Source organism: Rhinopithecus roxellana, chromosome 11, assembly GCF_007565055.1.
Source record: "Rhinopithecus roxellana isolate Shanxi Qingling chromosome 11, ASM756505v1, whole genome shotgun sequence".
Classification (NCBI taxonomy): Eukaryota; Metazoa; Chordata; class Mammalia; order Primates; family Cercopithecidae; genus Rhinopithecus; species Rhinopithecus roxellana.
Genome location: NC_044559.1, coordinates 80,196,032 through 80,219,977, shown reverse-complemented (window position 1 = coordinate 80,219,977; position 23,946 = coordinate 80,196,032). Strand labels below are relative to the sequence as shown.

The following is a 23,946-nucleotide window of genomic DNA, read 5'->3' as shown; positions in this document are numbered from 1 at the left end:
TAGTTTCTTCCAGCTATGGGAAGGTAGGCTCTAGTTAAGCAGACTGACATCTGGCGAATTAAATTGCCATGGTAACAGGTTTTCAGGTCAAGCCTGGAGACTGGGTCAGCCCTCCCCTCTGTCACGGGAACAGTCTTCCAGGGGAGTCAATGAAAAGAATATCTTTGACAACACACACTTTCAGTCAAGCCACCAGTGCCCCAGGGTCTCTACCTTTTGTCATCTTCATATAAAAGCTCTAAGAAAGCATTCCTTAAAAAAGAACCCCTCAGGTGTTCACCTTCTGTGATATGTGATCATAACTAGCTTCTTCAAATTGCAAGGGCAAACTTTCCTAAAAATATTCACTTTTGGGCCGGGCGCGGTGGCTCAAGCCTGTAATCCCAGCACTTTGGGAGGCTGAGACGGGCGGATCACGAGGTCAGGAGATTGAGACCATCCTGGCTAACACGGTGAAACCCCGTCTCTACTAAAAATACAAAAACCTAGCCGGGCGAGGTGGCGGGCACCTGTAGTCCCAGCTACTCCGGAGGCTGAGGCAGGAGAATGGCGTAAACCTGGGAGGCGGAGCTTGCAGTGAGCTGAGATCTGGCCACTGCACTCCAGCCTGGGAGACAGAGCCAGACTCCGTCTCAAAAAAAAAAAAAAAAAAAAAAAAAAAAAAAAAAAAAATTCACTTTTGTGTTCCAGCATAAATATTTCTAATATCTCCTCTGCAGGAGCCACTATGTGGATAAGAACCTTTAAAATCAATAGCAGAAGTTGCTGGCAGTGGTTATCTCAGGAGGATGGGACCAAGAGATTTTCACTTTCTGTGTCATGTATCTCTGTGATGTTTACATTTTATTAAGCAGAGTTTTTCTTTTTTTTTTTCTTTTGCTCAAGGAAGGAAAAACAAGCTTAAATTGTAAGAATCTGAAAATATATAAATTAGAAGAAGCAGACATTACTTTTATATAGAACGGTAAAGTTTTAGGGTTTAAGAGTCAATTGAAGGGAGGCCAGGTGCGGTGGCTCATGACTGTCATCCCAGCACTTTGGGAGGTCGAGGCAGGTGGATCACTTGTGGTCAGGAGTTCAAGACCAGCCTGGCCAACATGGCAAAACCCTGTCTCTACTAAAAATAAAAAAATTAGCCAGGCATGGTGGCACATGCCTGTAATACCAGCTACTCAGGAGGATGAGCACAAGAATTGCTTGAACCTGGGAGGTGGAGGTTGCAATGAGGTGAGATTACACCACTGCACTCCAGCCTGGGTGACAGACTGAGATTCCATTTCAAAAACAAAACAAAAAATAAAAAACAAAGCAAGTTAATTGAAGGGAAAAAAAGCAAATTCTGGGCCAGATATACTGCTTATGTCATTAAGGTGTGCAATGCCAAGAGGTATGGAAGTCTTGCTGTTCTCTGTCTCATATTTGTTTGTCTTATATTCCCCCAAGATTGTAAGTTGTTTTTTTCTCCTGGTGTCTTTCCTAGCAGGGGGTTCAAAGACACCTTTCCTCAGTTGAACTGAATTACCATGTGATACAGTTTGGATATTTGTCCCCTCCAAATCTCATGCTGAAATCTGATCCTCAGTGTTGGAGGTGGGGCCTACTGGAAGATGTTTGGGTCATGGGGGTGGATCCCTCGTGAATGGCTTGGCGGCTTCTCTGCAGTAAGAATGAGTTCACCTGAGAGATGGTTGTTTAAAAGAGAGTGGCACCCTCGCCTTCTCTCTCATTTTCCTCCTCTCTGATCATGTGATGCTGGCTTGCCTTCCCCTTCCTCCATGAGTGGAAGCTTCCTGAAGCACTCACCAGAGGCACAGGCTGGCACCATGCTTCTTGTACAGTCTGAAGAACCATGAGCCAAATAAACTTCTTTTCTTTATATCTTACCCAGCCTCAGGTATTCCTTTATAGCAATGCAAACAGACTAAGACACTATGTTAGGGAAAACAAATGTTTTCCCTTGAAGCATCTAGATAGTTGAGGCTATTAGAAGTTTTTGTTGGCCGGGCGCAGTGGCTCAAGCCTGTAATCCCAGCACTTTGGGAGGCCGAGACGGGCGGATCACGAGGTCAGGAGATCGAGACCATCCTGGCTAATACGGTGAAACCCTGTCTCTACTTAAAAATACAAAAAACTAGCCGGGCGACGAGGCGGGCGCCTGTAGTCCCAGCTACTCGGGAGGCTGAGGCAGGAGAATGGCGTAAACCCGGGAGGCGGAGCTTGCAGTGCGCTGAGATCCGGCCACTGCACTCCAGCCTGGGTGGCAGAGCAAGACTCCGTCTCAAAAAAAAAAAAAAAAAAGAAAAAAAAAAAAAAAAAGTTTTTGTTTTGTTTGGTTTGGTTTGTTTTAATGCTGGAGGAAAGTTTCTCTTAGCCAGATTAGGAAGCCGACACACAGAATGCCACCCTTGACCCAGCCCTGGCAAATATTCATTTTATAGAACAAAGATAGCACTTCCAGATCAAAGAGCCTGGTTTATTTTTTGTAATAAAGAAATTTCATACCACTTCTCGGCCTTTTGGCTAAGATCAAGTGTAGAAATTTCACTTTGTCATCTTGCACTTAAAAATAAAATTGCCCTGCAGACACAGCTCATTTGCAGACCAACCCTTGGTGACCTTCTTTGTTTGAAATCCAAATACAAGGAACCCAAGTTTTGGTTTATTTCCTGTCTTGATTTCAGACTTCTGATTTCTAGAACTGCGAGAGAATGTTTCTGTTGCTTAAGCCACCCAGTTTGCAATAGTTTAGGACAGCAGCCCTAAAACTAACAGGGTCTAGCTTAGGAGAAACGACAGAAGGAAGAAAGATGCCCTGATTTTTCCAATTCAGAGGCTACTCCAGATAGCCCATCAATGAGGGCTGCCTTGTGCAGGCCAGAAAGCGCTTAGTGCCCTTCCCACACAGACACAAATGCTGGTGACAACAGTCATGGGCAGGGGAGGTCCAAGGGAAATGGGTGGGACTACTTGGTTCTGCACCCTATGGTGTTATTGGTGCTGGCTTGTGTCCTCTGTGTTTCGTGTTTTTTTTTTTTTTTTTGTCATCACTGCTGTGGAAGCAAAGGGAGCCATGATATTCTTGAGTCACTGCAGGGCATCTGCAGTGCTGAGTGTCCAAAGCCAAGTAGTATGCTCAGGGTGCTGCTAGGAAGAGGGTGAAGGGCAGAGCATACTGCTGATGTGCTGGGGCCATCTCAGTCTTGTCACCAAGAGGAAGCCGGCTAAACCTCACTGGAAACTCACAACTACTTAGTAAAAAAATGGGCCAAAACATTCATAATGGGTGCATAAGCAGGGGCAGGGGCTGAGATCAGGCTGAGCAAGATGAGAAGTGCGGTGGGAGTGGGCAGGGCAGGCAGAGATGGTGCTGCTATGGACTACTGTAGAGTGAACCCTTGGGTGGCCGGAGAGCCGAATTCCGAACCAAGAGAAGCAAGGAGAAGATGGGCCCCAAGGAGCCACCACACCTGGCTAATTTTTGTTAATTTTTATTAGAGACAAGGTTTCACCATGTTGGCCAGGCTGGTCTCGAACTCCTGACCCCAGGTGATTCACCTGCCTCGGCCTCCCAAAGTGTTGGGATTATAGGCATGAGCCACCGTGCCCAGCCAGGAGGGAGAGTTTCAAGGAAGCAGGTGAGTGTGGTGAGATAAGGGGCCCCTCCCTTCCTGGGGCACATGCTGAGACTGGGGTAACAGATGGGGCCCTTGGTCATGCATCTTAGGGCTGAGGAAGGGACAGAGACACTTTTAGCATCACATCATCCTGGGAAGACACTGAGAGGGGGTCAGACTCAGCTGCATGAGAGGCCTGATTATCCTGTAGGCCCTCCCTCCCTGAGCCCTCAGCCCCAACCCCACCTAGAGTGGCACCTGATGGCCCTGAATGACTGGCAACCCATGTCAGAGACCAAGGACAATGCGGGTTATGCTGAAGAGAAGCAATTGCTTAGAGGACCTGGGGCTGTTTGGGGACACGATGGGGCCAGCATTATGGGAGAAAGAGAAGGAAGCTCCAGTCGAAGACCACTCCCATGAGACTGGTACTGACAGCAGAGACCAGAGGTGGCACCTTTGGGAGGTGAGGAGACACATGGAGGAGAGCACAGGGGCCATTCCTTGAGCCAAACAGCCTGGGGACACTGTATGGGGTGGAAGCCACGAACCTGAAGCAAAGCCCTGGGACATTCTGCTGTAGCCCACATGTGCTTTTTGTGCGCACCGTGAGGTTGTTCAGTAAAGGGCTGGTTCACCCTTCCCCCCTACCTTGAAGGGCATTCTGTAAACAATTGCAATGTCCCAACTCAGGCAGCCCCACCTGCCTCGCAGGGCCCCTGTCAGGGTGGGCAGGGAGCTACAGGCTTGTGATCAATGGCAGGCTTTCTCTAGACACTCTCCTGTGTGTCTTTAGCAGCCTCCCCTTGGGGGTGGCTGGACCTTCAGAAGGGTCAGCTTACCTCCCATGCCTGGCACGCTGGGCCCACTCGGGTCATTCGGATGTGGAGCAGAAGGCGGATCATAGCCGATCACCAAGTCAATGGTGGCCTGGGTAGAAATAATTCATTGCAAATATTATCAGTGCAGGGCACCAGCATGTTATAGACTCAATGCAAGCGACTTCAGCAGGAGCCAAAGTCTTGGAAGGGGTAAGAGATAGGGAGGAGGAAAGGGAGGCTGGAAAGGGGAAGGGGGACACAAGCTCGACTGTTCCTATCCTTCCACTGAGAGCCAAGGCGGGTGGGGAAGGAGCTCCCTGTCTCAGGTTGCCAAGTGTATCCTTGCTAAGACGCCACCTCATCAACAGAGTAAAGTTGTGACAAGCAGGTGTGAACTTGTCACACACCTCCATCCTAGACTGGAGATGCCCTCCCATCACAGAATTACAATTACAGAGGCTCACTGTAAGTGATTAATGTATTTGTTTGCTCATTGCTTATTTCATTATGAATTGCTGAGATTTATTTTCATGCTTCTCTTTAAAGAAGACGTTTAGGGCCGGGAACGGTGGCTCATGCCTATAATCCTAGCACTTTGGGAGGCCGAAGCAGGTGGATCACCTGACGTCAGGAGTTCCAGACCAGCCTGCCCAACATGGCGAAACCCCATCTCTACTAAAAATACAAAAATTAACTGAGCGTGGTGGCAGGCGCCTGTAATCCCAGCTACTCAGAGGCTGAGGCAGAAGAATTGCTTGAACCCAGAGGCGGCGGAGGTTGTGGTGAGCTGAGATCATGCCACTTTACTCCAGCCTAGGCAAAAGAACGAGACTCTATCTTTATTTTTATTTTATTTTTTTTGAGACAGTCTCACTCTGTCACCCAGGCTGGAGTGCAGGGCACAATCTCAGCTCACTGCAGCCTCCACCACCTGAGTTCAAGTGATTCTCCTGCCTCAGCCTCCTGAGTAGCTGGGAGTACAGGCGTGCACTACCACGACCGGCTAATTTTTTGTATTTTTAGTGAGATGGGGTTTCATCGTGTTGGCCAGGCTGGTCTCTATCTCCTGACCTTGTGATCCGCCCGCCTCAGCCTCCCAAAGTACTGGGATTACAGACGTGAGCCACTGTGCCCAGCAAGACTTTGTCTTAAAAAAAAAAAAAGAAAAGAAAAGAAAAAAAAAAGAGAGAGAACTTTAAGTGACTAACAAGGCTAGGCGTGGTGGCTTGCGATTTTAATCCCAGTACTTTGGGAGGCCAAGGCAGGTGGATCATAAGATCAGGAGTTCGAGACCAGCCTGACCAACACAGTAAAACCCCATCTCTACTAAAAATATAAAAATTAGCTGGGCACGGTGGCGGGCACCTGTAATCCCAGCTGCTCAGGAGGCTGAGGCCGGAGAATCGCTTGAACCCGGGAGGAGGAGGTTGCAGTGAGCCAAGATCGTGCCACTGCACTGCAGCCTGGGCAACAGAGCTAGATTCTGTCTCAAAAAAAAAAAAGTGACTAACAAAACATGTATATAAAATTGTGATTCATAAAATAGGATAAAAAAAGGAGAATTGAATCTGGATAAAGAGGAAACAAATATGCAGACCATGAAGTTAAATATAATTGCCATTTCTCTTGTGTAATCTGTGACCTCCAAAATGCCCAGAGCCAAACAAATAGGGAAACTGAAAACATTATGTAGCTTTCTGTAGCAACAGAAGGAAACACACTAGTTCCTTACAAGAGACAACGTTATTCCTACTTACAAGAGCTGAGATCAATTTCTCACCTGGAGCATTATTTTAGGGCAGAGTTTGCTATATACAGTACTTTTTAATTTCATGGACCCACAAAATTTCAAAAAAATTGCTAGGGGACATCAACATTGGGTTGCTAACCCGTATTTTGCCAAATACCTGCCCTCAACTATCATCTATTATCACAATCATTTTATAAAAGGGAGGCATTTTAACACCAAAAATGAGCAGAGACAAACCTCAGAATAAAGGGAATCATTTGCAAATAAGGATGGCGCACACGTACACACACACGTGCACACACATGTAAGGTGACCAGAAAAAACACAGGACATCATATTTAGGACATACTTACACTGAGAAATTATTCATTGTTTATGTGAATTTTTTTTTTTTTTTTTTTTTTGAGACAGAGTCTCACTCTGTCGCCCAGGCTGGAGCACTGTGGCGCAATCTCGGCTCATTGCAGCCTCCACCTCACACCTGGGTCCCAGTGATTCTCCTGCTTCAGCCTCCTGGGTGGCTGGGATTACAGGCAAGCGCCACCACACCCAGCTAATTTTTGTATTTTTTTAAAATAGAGATGGGGTTTCACCATGTTGGCCGGGCTGGTCTCAAACTCCTGACCTCAGGTGATCCGCCTACCTCAGCCTCCCAAAGTGCTGGGATTATAGGCGTGAGCCACCTTGCCCGGCTTGTTTATGTGAATTTAAATACACATCCTATATTTTCATTTGCCACTTTTCCTACATCTGGTAAACACACACATACACAGTGCATTGCCCTATTTTTTTCCATTTCTCTATTTATCAGTGAATACTCCCTCATACACTGGCACACCCTGTGACTTGGAACTACTGCTCTGGAAGACACTGAACAGGATAAGGAATATGCCCCCAGCCACAGTTTCACAGCACACAAAGAATCATAAAAGCAGCATCTCATGGCTGAACGCAGGAAGCACTGAAGGGCTTAGTTGCTAAACTTAATCTAAGAATCAAACTTTCCAAACCTAGAAGAACACACAGACAGCCACCCCCTTGATCTACGGTTTTCATGCTGTGTTCTAGTAACCTCGGGATTCCCAGAGGTACTCCAGGGAACCCCAAAAGGGTAAGAGAAATTACAGGGGGCAGGGCTTGAGGCCCTTCATTTTCTTTACTCGATGATATGGTTTAGATGTTTGTTGCCTCCAAATCTCATGTTCAAATGTGACCTCCAATAGTGGAGGTGGACCCTGGTGGGAGGTGTTTGGGTCATGGGGGTGGATCCCTCATGAAGGGCTGGGCACCATTCTTATAGTAATGAGTGAGTTTCTCATTCTATAGTTACTGCAAGGTCCGGTTATTAAAAAGGGTCTGGCCTCTTCCCCCTCTTCTCTCTTGCTCCCTTTCTCACCATGTGTCATGCCTGCTTCCTCTCCACCTTCCCGCACGAGTAAAAGCTTCCTGAGGCCTCACCAGAAGCCAAGCAGATGTCAGTGCCATGCTTGGACAGCCTGCAGAACTGTGAGCCAAATAAACCTCTTTTCGTTATAAATGACCCAGCCTCAGGTATTCCTTTATAGCAGTGCCAAATGGACTAACACACTCCATTGAATCACAACAGTTCTGCTGTTCTAGGGGTCTACATATCTTTCTTCTGTGCTTAAAAAAAAGAAGGCAGAAAAATCACTGACTTAGACCATCTTTCCTCAGAATCATTTCTCTCAGCTAGGTTTTGGGTAAACAGATGATAGCCGACATTTTGAATGTGTGTTTTGATTAGAATGCTGATTTGTGGCAAACCTATAAATTTTAGAGACCAGACCAGCAAAATTGCCATTCTCTCACATGGCTATTGAGAAGCCTAGCTCTGCCTACAGGGACTTTATCTTTTAGTGTATATTTTTCTCCCTTTGCTCAGGCTCCCAAGAAAAATAAATTGATTGGAAAATGAAGGGGTTGGAAGTTACGGGCCAAGGACAGTATCTTTATGAATGCTTCTTATTAATTATATGAAATCTGGGACTTGTGACACTTGAGTCATTTTTTTAAAAGCACATGCACTTGAGAAAGAGAATTCTGGTCTTGCATCAGACAATATTAAGATGTACTTTATTTTATTTTATTTTATTTTATTTTATTTTATTTTATTTTATTTTTGAGACAGAGTCTTGCTCTGTTGCCCAGGCTGGAGTGCAGTGGTGCAATCTTGGCTCACTACAACCTGGGCCTCCCGGGTTCGATGATTCTCCTGCTTCAGCCTCCCAAGTAGCTGGGACTACAGGCACATGCCACCACGCCCGGCTAATTTTTTGTATTTTTAGTAGAGACGGGGTTTCACCGTGTTAGGCAGGATGGTCTGGATCTCCTGACCTCATGATCTGCCTGCCTCAGCCTCCCAAAGTGGTGGGATTACAGGCGTGAGTCACTACACCCAGCAAGATGTCCTTACTGAGAGAGGCTGTGACCAGAAAACATCCAATACCCAATGTAATAAAGATTATGAGACCAGGTGTGGTGACTTATGCCTGTAATCCCAGTACTTTGGTAGGTCGAGGCAGGAGGATCACCTGAGGTCAGGAGTTTGAGACCAGCCTAACCAATATGATGAAACTCCATCTCTACTAAAAATATAAAAATTAACTGGGCATGGAGGCATTTGCCTATAATCCCAGCTACTTGGAAGGCTGAGGCTGGAGAATCACTTGAACCCAGGAGGAAGAGGTTGCAGTGAGCCGAGATTATACCACCACACTCCAGCCTGGGTGACAGAGTGAGACTCTATCTCAAAAAAAAAAAAAATAGATTATGATATTACCATCTTCATATTCCAAGGTTATATCAATGAACTGCCTTCTACAGAATGTTTCAAAGAGTATCTGATACACATAATTATACATAACCACACAAATGTGGGTTATGTATAATAACCCACAGGTGCGAGCCACCTCGCCTGGCCTTAGACCTTTTTCTTAATGAAATTTTGCTCAATCATCTCACTTCAAAGTCATTCAATGAGAGAGAAAACACTCACCCCAGTATCTTGCCCCCTTTCATTTAGCAGGGAGATCAGCTTGTACGGCAGGGATCTGCTCTGGTCACCAGTCAGGTCCTTCAGGGCTACGGTCGCCGTGCCAATTAATCTGCAAGGAAAACAGGAAAGCACATAGCAGCCTAAGTAGGAGATAGGCTTCCACTGACTCAGGACCTCTCAACCCCTACCTCTTCATCTGTTATAATAAAAGTCACCTATAGTGAGATGTGGGCCATTTTGCTATTAGCCTCGCAGGGCATTTTGGCAGTAAATGTATCTCCCATTGCTTCTCCATTACAAGAGTCAAACTCTGGTGCCTATGAAATTCCCATCTTTTTTTTTTCTTTTTTCTTTTCTTTTCTTTTTTTAAGACAGACTCTTGCTGTGTCACCCAGGCTGGAGTGCCCTGGGGCGATCTCCACTCACTGCAGCCTCCACGTACTGGGTACAAGTGATTCTCCTGCCTCAGCCTCCCAAATAGCGGGGATTATAGGTGCCGACCCCACGCCCAGCTAATTTTCGGATTTTTTCATAGAGATGGGTTTTCGCCATGTTGGCCAGGATGGTGGTCTCAAACTCCTGACCTCAGGTGATCTGCCCACCTCAGCTGCCCAAAGTGCTGGGATTACAGGTGTGAATCACTGCTCCCAGCCTGAAATTTCAACAGTCATGAAGGAGATAGAAGGGCAAGAGATGAAGACTGAATAGAGTGGCCGGACGCAGTGGCTCATGCCTGTAATCCCAGCACTTTAGGAGGCTGAGGTGGAAGGATCAATTGAGTCCAGGAGTTTGAGACCAGCCTGGGCAAGATGATGAGACCCCATCTCTACAAAAAATTAAAAAATTAATTGGGAGTGGTGGTTCATGCCTGTAATCCCAGCTACATGGGAGAATAAGGTGGGAAGCTCACTTGAACCCAGGAGGTTGAGGTTGCAGTGAGCTATGATTGTATCACTGTACTCCAGGCTGGGCGACAGAGTGAGACCTTGTCTCAAAAAAAAGAAAAAGGAAAAAGAAAGACTAAATATAGCCCGCCCCCCTCCCCCTCCCCGCGCCCCACCACCCAGAATCCAGAAAGAAAGAAAAGTAGGAAAAAATTCAGTGAGAGAGGAAGGCATTTCTCTGTAATGGAAATGTAAAAGGACCCATAAATCTTTGCCCACTGTGAAAATAATCCCCCAAGTAGACCTTCTAGGGTTGTAAATAGGTTGCTAGTTCACTGATAGAGTTAGCTTGCTATCCTCTGTATGATGGTGCAGCATTCAGACGTTCAGTGTGTGTACTTCTCTCTTCCTAGAGCTTGGTGGATAATATCAGCCTCTGTCACTTACCTGTCTATCTCCTATCGTACCTAACATATTGGCACAGAAGTACCCTCGTGTCTCTGCTCATGAGGAAAGCCCCCTCGACGCAGGGATTGCTGCCCGGTTTTATTCACTACTCTAACACAGTACCAGAATATAGTAGACACTTAATAGCACATTCCTGAATGAAGGAAAGAATAAATAAGTCTACATATATTGAGAATTAATACTCAAAACATTTTTATAGTTAGGGAATATGATCAAAAACACCTATAGAACACAAGTTCCCCAGTCTATATAAAAATGTAACCTGTGAAAAATAGCCTGTAAATTGAGGTTATAACATGAAACATGAATGAGAGTAGGTAAACCAAGGAAGTTCCTTGTGTGAAATGCAATCAGAAAGGCAGAGAGTCACGTGCTTTCAGTATGTATCCTGATAAAGGACAGAAGAAATATTTAGAATGTTTTATTTATTTTCTTCGCTGAGACAGAGTTTCTTTCTTATTGACCAGGCTGGAGTACAATGGAGCGATCTTGGCTCACCACAACCTCCGCCTCCCGGGTTCAAGCAATTCTCCTGCCTCAGCCTCCCAAGTAGCTGGGATTACAGGCATGTGCCACCACGCCTGGCTCATTTTGTATATTTTTAGTAGAGATGGGGTTTCTCCATGTTGGTTAGGCTGGTCTAGAACTTCCAATCTCAGGTGATCCACCTGCCTCAGCCTCCCAAAGTGCTGGGATTACAGGCGTGAGCCACTGCGCCCGGCCCAATATTTAGAATTTTTAACTGTTACTTACTTATATCCTGTCTACATTGGCACTGACTTACACTAGCAGATAGAATAGAAAATCATTAGCATAAAAATAGAAAGCTAAACATTGAGTCCTTAAAGTGATAGCAGAGATTCCTTATGCCAAAACATCTGGGGTGAGGAAACTGCAACTGAACATTTCTACGTAACTCAGGGCTTTTGGACAAACATAATAATCAGGAAAATTCATCTTGTGGAAAAAGAATTCATTTGATTTTAAAATATAATACAGTTTCTTTAAAAATCAGAAGGTAAAAGTTGTTTCTCAGAAGTGCTCCGGGACACCACATGGCAACACGGGCACATCATTTTTGAAGTGATAGATGTTAGCAGTGTCTGTATTATTCTCCCCAGTCCTCTTCAGTCTTCAGAAATAGGATTAGATTTAATGCTGGGGTCTGTAACTCAACCACATAGGTCCAGAGACTTGGCAATATTAATAAGTGTCTTCGCGTTCTATGAATAGGATATTGCACAAGACCAGGAAATTGCTATAGCACCCTGTTTCGCCCAATTTACCCAATGATAGGAGCGTTTTGTACATGATGTCTTCTTGGAAGAGTGCACTTTCTTGTAAAGAACACCACACAAGATGCTCAACAACTGTGATGGACTCTCATCCCTTCTAATATCACAAGCAGAATTTGTAGTTGGGGTCAGGTGCCGTGGCTCATGCCTGTAATCCTAGCACTTTAGGAGGCCAAGGTGGGTCGATCACTTGAGGCCAGGAGTTCAAAACCAGCCTGGCCAACATGGTGAAACCCCGTCTCTACTAAAAATACAACAAATTAGCCAGGTGTGGTGGTGCGTGCCTGTAATCCCAGCTACTTGGGAGGCTGAGGTAGGAGAATCACTTGAACCCGTGAGGCAGAGGTTACAGTGAGCCAAGATCAGGCCACTGTACTCCAGCCTGGGTGACAGAGCAAGACCCTGTCTCAAAAAAAAAAAAAAAAAAGAGTCCGCCGTAGTTGGCAATGGAAAAGAAAATTTTTGCCTCCAGAGGGATAATAGTGAACTTTTCAGCCCTTTTTGGTCATTAAAGAAATTAATTCTCCCAGTCAATGTTGAGAATTGGTGGGAATTTTCTCCTGTTTTATTGTTGTTGTTTTTCCTGTTGCTGTCATACATTTAACGTTTACATGTTACAAAACCATAATTTATTGTTATTATTTTTTCTCAAAACAATTATCGTTTAAGGAAATTTTTAAAATAAAACTATGTTTTACATTAACAGAAAAAAAGATTGGATGGGAATTTTACAGAGTACGTTTTTAGATTAGTATGTTTTTCAGGCTTTTTTACAGGAGTATATTTTTTCTCCTTACTTATTTATTCCCATGACATACTGAGGACACCCATTACTCCATCTTCACCAGACAAAACAGATGAGCCTCCAAACAAGGTGAAAGCCCCTAAAATCTCTTCCACATCTCTCTCAGCCACACAGCATGAGTATTAAGGAGAATTTATTTCCATGGTTTTTAAGTCATGAAATCAGCTAACTGAGTTTTCAAGAAAATCAAAACGTAAAAAATTCAGGTTTAAAAGTCATCCAACTGGTATTAAATGTCTCAATGCGATGAAAGATGTGGAAAGAAACTGGACTTCATTCCTTGCAATTCTATAATTCATAGCCTAACCCTAGGACTGAGACAGCAACACTGCACACTTGAACATGTACCGATTTGCTTCTGCTAAAGTCAAAATGACCTGAATCTCTGTCATCAATAAATAAATCTTAGAACAAACAGTGCAACATGCTGGGACTATGCTGAAGGAGAAAGAGGGCCAGCCTGGTGTTGGACCAGTATGTCTTGACCTCAGCACTACGGACATTGTGAACCCGTTAATTTTTTTTTTATGGGAGGCTATACTGTTCAGCTAGATACCATTTGTGATCATTGAAAACTTCGAGGCGCATTGCCAGTTGTTCCCTGGAGGGCAAAACTGCTCCAGGTTGAAAACAACTCCTGTTCTATTCCTAACTCTGTCCCAACTTTCTTAAAGTACTTGGCTAAGTCACCCAACTCTTCGTTATTTGCAAACAAGTGGATTGAAGCAAAAAATTTCTCAAATGCTTTCCAGCTCTAACAGTCTGCTACTAGGCTTGTATATGTGATGCTTTCTATATATGTCTACGGGAAACCATCTAATGTTAAACATTTCTTTTCTGGCCAGGTGTGGTGGCTCACACCTGTCATCTCACCACTTCAGGAAGCTGAGGTAGGTGGATAACTTGAGTCCAAGAAGTTCCAGACCAGCCTGGGCACACACACAAAAAACGAAAAATTAGCTGGGTGTGGTGGCTCACACCAGTAGCCTCAGCTACTTGGGAGACCGAGTGAGTCGTCAATATGCTACTGCATTTCAGCCTGGGCAACCGAGCAAGACCTTGTCTCAAATAATAATAATAATAAATTTTTTTCTCTCTCTTTTTTTTTTTTAAAGTCCTGATCTCTAATTTAAAGGAAAAAAAAATCTCCTAGAACATGTCCATGTTAGACCATCCAGAATGCTAGGCAGGGTTTCTGCCTTCAAAGAGATTGTCTTATAATGTCATGAATCAAACTAGAATTCACACAGAGTGTCAGGAGAGAACGTTAGGCCAATAACAGAAATGTGGAATGCAATGTGTGCTATGTAATACAATAGGGAATGGTGGGGCTGATGGTTAACTGGAAAGAACAGGCTTGCCTAAAACACAAAGCTTGTCTGCTGACCCTTTATGGCCTTGAGTGGTTTTACAACCTCCATTCTGACCCAACCAATATCTGCTAGTTCCTCTTCCCCCAGAGAGGGTAGTAACAGATCACTGACCAGGAATGGAGTAAAATAACAGAAACCAATTATAAAGCCTAACCTCAATTCCTTATTTTAGAAACCTTTAGTTTCATATCCTATTTGGAAAGAAAGATTTGCTTTCTTCTAAAATTCTGATGCTTTTGTAGGGCGACACATAAAAGGATTTATTATTATTTTCTTTCTGAAGTAAAGATAGTGTGTTTAGATGAAGGCCTGGAAAGCCTTTAATCCCAAAGACATTTTTACAACAGGTTGACTTCAGGAAAAATTCAAACAGAACTTCTAGGAGTTTTCATTGTGAATTGAAGAAAATATGTCCCACGGATAAGCCTGAGCTCTGCAGTGACTCCCAGAGCACTCCTGGCCAGCCTATTTTCTATGACGTTGCTTGGATACAAAATACTGTGAAAAACTGGGAAATGATGACTTGGCCTCTTACACAGAGGATAAGAACAGTTTGGTCTAACCATAAGCCAATTTCCTTTAAAGGAGGTGACACTAAACCAAGAGCCTTTTTTCTTTTCTATTACTGATGTTACGAAAATGCTAGAATATTATAGTGTGATAGTGATGGGGAAGCTTTGCTCTATACTTTCATGGAAAAGTAAGACTCCCCATGAACTCCAACCAACACTAAAACAGAAGGACTACTGTCTCAAAAGGAAATTTTATAGTGAAAGAATCTCGACATCCTCTGGCCCTCCAGCTTTCCTTGTGGAATTAATAAACTGCAGATGTCTTCAAAGTGAAGAAAAAGCCAGTCATGCTTCTTGTCTTTCAGCCCACGAATGTCATAGAGTTTGGAATCAAGTCTCTATGTGACATCAAATATTACGCAATGGGAGCAACTACTTGAAAATGAGATGTTATGACTGGGTGAATAAAAGAGTTTAATTGTAAACCAGTCAACTTAGTCTTGCAAGTATTGGTTAAGAGCTGCTTAAACTGTTTTTTTTTTTTTTTCCTCCTTCTTCTTAAAATAGACAGAGTATAGTTTGTTTACAAAAGAGAAATGGTAAATGTTCTCCCCTTTAGCATGGGCGCAAATGTGAAGGGCCGCATGCCTCTGGAGTGAGTAAGGGCTTTGCCGGCTGACTCTTACCCAGGGGAGCTCACGTACACCAAGTTGTTCCTCTATGCAGCAGAGACACAGCCCACATGATTTCTGGAGGAGGAGTAACTTGGAAATTCCTTCATGAAGGAAAAAATGTGTTGGAGGCTGAGAAATAAATCACATGTTGCACTGTTTCTGCCTCTAGAGATCGCAGCTCGGTCTCAACTTCCCGACCTCTGAGCAGGAACAGCAATCCCAACCGGACTGGGGACAAACACGATTCCAAGCTGCCCCTAGGTCCCCTGTAGGAAAACTAAAAAGAGGCTGACCTCCCCACCCTCAAAGCAGTGGGCTCTCAGCTGGCCATGCCTTGTCATTTTGGCAGGCCTATGGCCCTGGGGTTCCAAGGCTGGGCCCCGTCTCCCTCCCCTACACTTCTCTCTCTCCTGGGCCAGTATCTGTTAAGCTCCTGCCCTGATCCCCAGCCAAAAGGCAGGAGAACCAAGCATGCCCCCTGTGAACCAGACTGGTAGGAGAGGCCGTGTCAGCTGACCAAGAGTCTTTGCTTGGCCAAACTTGAGTGGAGTTCCTGAGCCTCCTCCTAGGCCTGCCTAGTGCTTTCTTATGAAATCCAGTGTTAGCAGAGAATCCTACTCAGTCAGTCTAGCAAACAACCCCCATCCTTGGGATGTGATCACTCTCCATATCTGATCGGGTTTCTCATTCTCTGCCATCCCCCACGTGATGTCCTCAGCAAGAATCCTGTTAGGTTGGGTTAGCCAGAATCCCCCTGACCGTGACACCTCCACTTAGGAATGTTCCATCCACTGACCTCCACACTGCTCCTTGGCTACCAATTCCTACTTGCCCATGCTGTGTCTGAGCGGCACCCCATTTCTCTTCCCTCCCACCAGTCCCCACTGCAGGGGTCACTTGACCTAACTCAGTCCTGAATGAAGCCTTCCTGCCCATAGTGTACCAGGTGTCACTGAATATTTCTTTCTGAAAACACCCATGGCAGCAGCTCATATCACAGGAAGCCCTTGCTAAGGTAAAATCCCCGCAAAGGGCTGCGCCTCGGTTCACCCCTCCACTTGCACTTGCCCGCCCACCCTCACTCGGCCTCCGCATCATCTCCCAAAACATTTCTCAGAGTGTGCTTCCCCAGACGTCCCTCACCAGGGCGTCTGCAGATTCCCAAGTCCCTGAGTTTGACTTTTTCCTTTAGGTAATTCTTATACCCAGGAAGTCTGAGAAACAATGGTCTAGACAGTAACTCCCAATGGCTGTGGAGGAGGTGGAGGGCTGGGGGTAGGGAAGGCAGCAGGCAATGCGGGATCTGGGGAGAGAGGGATGTGAGTGGTTTTAAAAACATTCAGCATGGGAATCCAGGCTCACTTTTGAGAACCAGGCATTGTCCAATTATTTAATAGAACAAACTGTAGCAGGCAAACTCCATGAAAACCTCCTGGGCAGGCCTAGTGACCTGCGCTCTCCCACCCTTCCCCGGGAACTTCCGCTCCTGACTCCAGGCCAGGACTGCCAGAGAACCTTGGGGATCCTTTCCTGTTCATCGAAAGGGGGTGTGGCTTTTTAAAAGGTAGAAGCCCTGATCTTTAACCGTGATTCCCAAACCTGGCTGGCACAAGTCTTGCCTCTACCTTTAGCTCACGCCATGCCCTGGTTTTGGAATCACTGACATAGCCTGAAGGCTGTGGCAGGATTTGAACGGTTTTCGTGGCCAGCAGCTACTGCGCTCTTTTTCCCAGTTCCTCTCACCTCTGCCACTCTGGCCACAATGATATCACTGTAACACCTGCAAAGGGCTGAGTGGAAACCCAGGTCTCCTCACCAAAGCCCTCCGGGTCAGTGAGGCATTGAGGCCAGAGTCTGTGGCTGCGAGGAGCAGACTTAACTCCTCTGGCATGGAGGAGATCCTGAATATTTTTTCTTGAATAGATGGTCACCTGCTATTTTATTTTCACCTGACCAGTTCTGTGCCTGCCTGCCTGCCTGCTCTGATGGTTCAGTGGAGTTCTGATGCTCTGTCTCCAGCTAATTCCCTCAACTGTTAGAATCAAAGTAGTAGTTTTTTCATCCATCCATCCATCCATCCATTTATTCACTAATTCATGCACTTGAACCTTTTAAGATGAGGAGGGACAGCTTTGCCTAATGACTAGGAATGTGGAGGCAGACAGACCCCACTAATTCAGGCTCAGGCTGTATACAGGTTAACTTCTCCGGGCTTCAGTTTCCTCAACTGTAAAATGGGGATAATGACAGGTCCTACTTAATGGTATTGTTGCAGGGATTAAAAGAATGATATGGCAAGGGCTTAACAGTCACCTTGTGTTATTATTTCAGACACTATGCTAGAAAAAGAGATCTATAAAAAGCATATGAAGACAGGGCTCCTGGCTAGTACTTGGCAGTGAAAGCTGGTCTGAATCAGCAGGGGGCTGGGCAGGTGGGCATGAATGAATAGATAAGAACCCTTTGTAACTACCCACATCCATTTCTATGTAATCACTGTGCAAAGTTCTAAAAGCCAGTTCTTTATCTTACCTACATTAAATAGCCCTTCCCCACCCTTAATACTACATATACCACAAATCCTTTTGGAAAACAATTTTTCTTTTCAGAGTTAGACCAGAGGTAAATGTCAGCTGCAGCTGAATTCTCATAAAATCCAACTTAGTGGCATCTGAATGAAGTTTGTAAACTTCATAACCCATTATAAAAGATTCCCCAGGCTGGGCGTGGTGGCTTACGCCTGTAATCCCAACACTTCGGGAGGCCGAGGTGGGTGGATCACGAGGTCAAGAGATCAAGACCATCCTGGCCAACATAGTGAAATCTCATCTCTACTAAAAATATAAAAATTAGCTGGGCGTGGTGGCGGGCGTCCGTAGTCCCAGCCACTCAGGAGGCTGGGGCAGAAAAATCACTTCAACCCGGGAGGCAGAGGTTGCAGTGAGCTGGGATTGTGCCACTGCACTCCAGCCTGTCGACAGAGCAAGAGTCCATCTCAGAAAAAAAAATCCCCCAAAACAAATCCTCATACAACAACCCTATCTAAACCACCACTCAGATCTCACCCTGCTTTCTCTCTTTATTTTCTTCGTATCACTTATCACCATCTGTTATGTCATATGTGTATTTATCTGTTCCCTCTACTCAGATGTTAGCTCCATAAAAGGTATGGAGTACTCACAGTGTCTAGAGCTGTGTCTGACACATAGTAGGCATTAGTAAATATTTGTGGCATAAATAAATTAGCTGATACATCATTGAAGATAGTCCAATAACCTTGGAAATTATTTACAGGTTGTAAATCTTCCTCTCCTAAGAGATCACCCGCCAAAGAGCCATCGGAACATAATTACAACTCTTGCCTTTATGAGATGCCTTTTCTCATTCAGCCTCTCTGGGTATCTTTCTCCAGGGCTGTGGCCCTTTCTTATTTAATCACAAGATCTTAACAGATACCAGCAGGATTGCAGCAGCTACTTAATCTGCCTCCCCAAAAAGTGCAGTTCAGCCTCTCCCTATATAGAGATAGCCAGCCCAAACCAGCTCAGAACTTTTCAGTGTCGCTGCTCTAACACCGAACTAAAAAGAAATCAGAACTGAGAGTTCTGCCCCAGAGTAACATCTGCTTCTGGTTTCAATTTTCGAACAGCCTGAGAAGCTACTCCAGTGAGAAGAACTTGCTTCAATCCATGGGCTATCTCATCCTTCCTCACCAACCAACCCCAGGAGAAGAAAGACCACCTTCTCCCACTGTCATATTTACATGGGGCAAGGTCAGAAATGAGTTTTATAACTAGGAGAAATAAAAGTAATAAAAGCTTAAAGACAAGGTATTTCATATACTAGGAAATGAAAAACTTATGAGCAATACCACACTTTGCCCTACCAAATTAATTTTATTCCAAACACAGTTTTTTTGGTTTTTCTAATTTAAAACAAGCTTTGGGCTTTGCCTAGGGAGTTAGTATATTTCTTTTCTTTCTTTCTTTCTTTTTTTTTTTTTTTTTTTGAGACAGAGTCTCGCTCTGTCGCCCAGGCTGGAGTGCAATGGCACAATCTCGGCTCACTGCAACCTCTGCCTCTTAGGTTCAAGCAATTCTCCTGCCTCAGTCTCTGGAGTAGCTGGGATTACAGGTGCCTGCCACCATGCCCGGATAATTTTGTTTGTTTGTTTGTTTGTGTTTTTGCACTCCACCCAGGCTGGAGTGCAATGGTGCGGTCTCGGTTCACTGCAACCTCCACCTCCTGGGTTCAAGCGATTCTCCTGCCTCAGCCTCTCGAGTAGTTGGGATTGCAGGTGCCTGTCACCACACCTGGCTAATTTTTGTATTTTTGTAGAGACGGGTGTTTGACCAGGTTGGCCAGGCTGGTCTCGAACTCCTGACCTCGTGATCCACCCACCTCGGCCTCCCAAAGTGCTGCGATTATAGGCATAAGCCACTGTGCCCGGCCGGGAGTTAGTACATTTCACAACGTAAGCTAGGTCTTTTGCTTTTTCTAATTCTATAGTCCCCAGAACAACCTCTCACTTTCAAGTTTTAGCACCCTGGCCCTCAACCTGAACACACACACACACACACACACACACAATAAACCTTGGAAGGTCTGGGCTCTGTGTAAGAGGATTTTAATATACCTGTGTAAAACCCACATGCTTCCACTTAAAGAGCTGAGAGACCTTTCACAATTTAATGAACCTCTTTCAGCCACATTTTTCTCATCTGTGAGTTGAAGATAAGACTGTCCGACTGACTCATAGTTATTATAAAGATTAAATGCAATTATAAGTGAAATAGTTTTAGCATAGTCCCTGACACACAGTAAACCTAGAAAGAAAAAAAAAAAAAAACATTAGCTATTTTGTTGTTTATCAGGAAACTGAAGTAATTTTTTCTTAATTATATCAAATTTGCCCTATAGCTACTATTTATTGAGGAAGTACCACAGTTCCCATTATAAAGATTAAGAAATTTGCCAAGAGTCGCCCAAACAACAAGAAGTAAAACTAAAATTCTACCTAATCTCATGATTGTACAGCTGGCCACATGCCCACATCTCTTACACAAGAACTGGAATACATTTCCTTCTAGGTATATTGTTAGGCTTTTTGTTATCTCCTTCTCACAATGAGGAAAGAAAGAGACCCTCTCATATTGTTTTATATTGTTTTATACTCAGTACCTGTTTTAAGAAAAAAACAAGGAAGTAAAACCAAAAACAGGCAGCCCGGCACCAGGCCCAAAACCAGGCCTGGGCCTGCCCGGCCTAAACCTTCTCAGGCTGTTTGAAAATCTAAACCAGAAGCAGATGTTATTCTGGGGCAGAACTCTCCGTTCTGATTGCTTTTTAGTTCCGTGTTAGAGCAGCGACACTGAAGAGTTCTGAGCTGGTCTCCTCTCTCTTCTCTAACTCATGACTTAGAAACTGATGTTATTCATAGATGCCAGACAGTGTATAGAAGAACACTGTGAAACTCCCTGCCCTGTTCTGTTTCTCTCTGACCACCAGTGCATGCAGCCCCTGTCATGCACCCCCTGCTTGCTCAAATCAATCACAATGCTTTCATGTGAAATCTTTAGTGTTGTGAGCCCTTAAAAGGGACAGAAATTGTGCACTCAGGGAACTCGGATTTTAAGGCAGTAGCTTGCCGATGCTCCCAGCTGAATAAAGCCCTTCCTTCTACAACTTGGTGTCTGAGAGGTTTTGTCTGTGGCTCGTCCTGCTACAACAATACAGCAAAACAGATGCCTTGCTTGAGATTTATATTCAGAAACTGTTTCTAACTTTGTTCTGCATTGGTGTGGGAGTATATATAATGGTGGTTTTGCATGCATAAGTACATATATTTGGAAGGCAGAAAGAATACTAGAAATGCAAATTCTGAGACAGATAATTATGGTCACTGTATTTCAGACATTGCAATTTTCATCTCTAGTAGTTCAAGTTAAGATTTTAAATTATCTTCCATGTCCCTACTAACATGCTCAAGTAATTCTCCACCTTCTTGAATCTATAGAATATAATTCTAATACTCAGCAGGGCATGGTGGCTTATGCCTGTAATCCCAGTATTTTGGGAGGCTGAGGGGGGCGGATCACATGAGGCCAGGAGTTTGAGACCAGCCCGGCCAACATGGTGAAACCCCGTCTCTAGTAAAAAGACATAAATTAGCTGAGCATGGTGGTGTGTGCCTGTAATTCCATCTACTCTGGAGGCTGAGGCAGGAGAATCACTTGAACCTGGAGGCGGAGGTTGCAGTGAGCTGAGATCGTGCCACTGCACTCCAGCCTGGGCGACAGAGTAAAACTCTGTCTCACAAAAACAAAACAAAACAAAACCACACACACGCAATTTTTTTAAAGAATTTTAATTTTTTTAAAGCATTTAAAAATTTTTTTAAAGAATTATAATACTTGTTTTACTGTCCATGTCTACTGATTGTGTGCTATTTCTGGGTCAGTTTCTATTGTTTTCTCTCTACATTATGGAGGCAAAATCCTTCCCTATGAATTAAAAGTGTTTCCCCTGGTTGGTGGGAACATAAACTCTTTCTAGTCCTGCCTCAGGTAGTTTCCTCACTCAGTTCTCGGCTGAAGATTCAAGGGGAACTCTGTAAGTCTCTGAAGTGCTCTCTGTCTCTCCTCTCTCTTCTCTCTTCTTTCTTCTCTCTTTCTTCTCTCTTCTTTCTTCTCTCTCTCTCTGTGTGTGTGTGTGTGTGTGTGTGTGTGTGTGTGTGTGTGTATGTTTCTCTCCTCTTGATCCATTAGTAACCTTGGCGTCTCTAGACTAACCTTGGCATCTCTAGACTCCCACCTGCACCTCTCCAACTCTCGGAGACCACAAGGATCTGCCTGGGTTCTCTTTTCTTGCATTGCAGCATGGAAATGAGTCTTTCTAGGCATTAAGCTGGGAACTCACAGGGCTTACCTCATTGATCTCCCATCTCTTAGAGATCACTGTTCTGTGCCAGCAAAGTCCAACATCTGAAAACTACTGTTGCATGTATTTTGTTCTAGTTGTGTCAGGTGGAAGGGTTAATCTAATCCCTTAGCATAACGAAACTACAGTCAATTCCAAACTACAGTCTATTTAAGGATGAGAATTCTGAGGCCTGGAGAGGGTAAGTAACTTGCCCAGGTCACCCACTAGTAATCAGTAGATCTGGGTCTCTAATCGGCTTCTGCCTGGCTCCAGAATCCCAGCTTTCAAATACCATGCTCTGCTGCCTTCCTGTGAGCTCAGCCTTGAGTTCCACGTTTCTCTACAAAAGGGCATGAGCTTTGTGAGAGAGGTTTGTTTCTCTTGTGTTCTGACCTTTGTATCCTGACCCCTTTGCAGCTTAAACCCAAGTTGGAACTAGGGAGCTGTTCCAGAGAGCCGAGGTGGACAGATTCCACAATGGTGCCCATTACCAGTAAGCTGACATGACAGCTGCAAGGTGCTTTGTAAATGGTAAATGTCATCCATGTAGGAGCATCATAAATTCACTTGTTCACTCATTCATCCAACACACATTTATTTAGAGCCTACTATATGCCAGGCACTGTGCTAAGTGCTGGTCTTACGGCACTGAACAAGAGTGATATGGAGTTTGCTATCCAGTAGAGAGAGAACAAATGATTAAGTAAATAGAAAAGAACATTTCAGATGGTGGTAAATGCTGAGTTACATATAGCAGGTGTGTGGACCAGCACATACCCTGAGTACTTGTCTAAAACACAATTCCAACATCTATATGCTCACGCAGAATCCTTTTCCCATTCTTATGCTCACATGAGCTCCCTAATAAGAAGGGCTTTGAAAGAATAAAACAGAGTAATAAGATAAAGAGTGACAGGGAGAGGCTGCTCTAGGCTGGATGATCAGACATGGTGAGGCCCAATGACAAGATTTTACATCTATTGTAGTTTCAAGGAAGGAGCACTCCACGCAAAGGGAAGAGCAAATGTAAAAACTCTATGCAGTACCTGTTTTTTTCTCCTGGGCATGTGTGTCCACATGTGCATACACACACACACACACACACACACACACAAATCTGAAAACTTGTCAATATCTTTTATTTCTACATGTACAGGTTCTTGAGGATGGCACTTTTAGGAACTCAAGGGTAGGGCCAGGATGCCAACACATCAGGGTCCCAGAGACTAAAGTCTACTCTCTCTTTCTCAAGGTCACTGTGAAAAGCAAATGAGATGAGATATAGTCTCTTCATATATCTGGCCCATTGCAGAATATAGGCACAAGTGACTTCCTATTCAACAGTATAAAAATGCTTAAAACTTTTACCTAGGATGGAGCTTATAAAAGGTAGCAATACACTGATATTGAGAATTTTTTTTTTTTTTCAAAATTAGGAGGAAAAATCACTTCTATTTCAGCAGAGATAATTGATCATTCTACCTACATTTTGTTTCCTATAGGTAGTCAGAGGCTTTTAGTATAACATAAAAGTCAAGTGTACAGGCCTGGATATAAATGAGCTGACTCTGACACACACCTGCTGTGTGACCTTGAGCAGACTACTAAACCTTTCTGAGGAAAAATCGGACCCATCATATGGAGTGTGTGTGAGGATCAAGTGGGATAATGAATGCAAAGGGCTGGGCACAGCCCTCGGCACATGCTAAGTCCTCACCAAGCGATAGCCATTGGCTGTCTGCAAAGGGAACTTTCATTCTTCAGCCTCTGGGAAAATCTTTCCACTCTGACATTTCCTCTAAAAATAGCATTT

The 23,946-nt window shown here is 44.4% G+C and overlaps 1 protein-coding gene across 2 annotated transcripts in view; it reads right to left on the bottom strand.

The window, feature by feature from the left end:
• MYOF (myoferlin) overlaps positions 1-23,946 on the bottom strand; it is a 178,190-nt gene that overhangs the window by 117,142 nt on the left and 37,102 nt on the right. For both annotated transcript variants that reach the window (XM_010379839.2, XM_010379846.2), the window contains exons 4-5: positions 9,202-9,310; positions 4,457-4,544 (exon numbers count right to left, since the gene is read on the bottom strand). In XM_010379839.2, the coding sequence (XP_010378141.2) occupies positions 4,457-4,544; positions 9,202-9,310 (197 nt within the window). The remainder of the gene's footprint in view (positions 1-4,456; positions 4,545-9,201; positions 9,311-23,946) is intronic.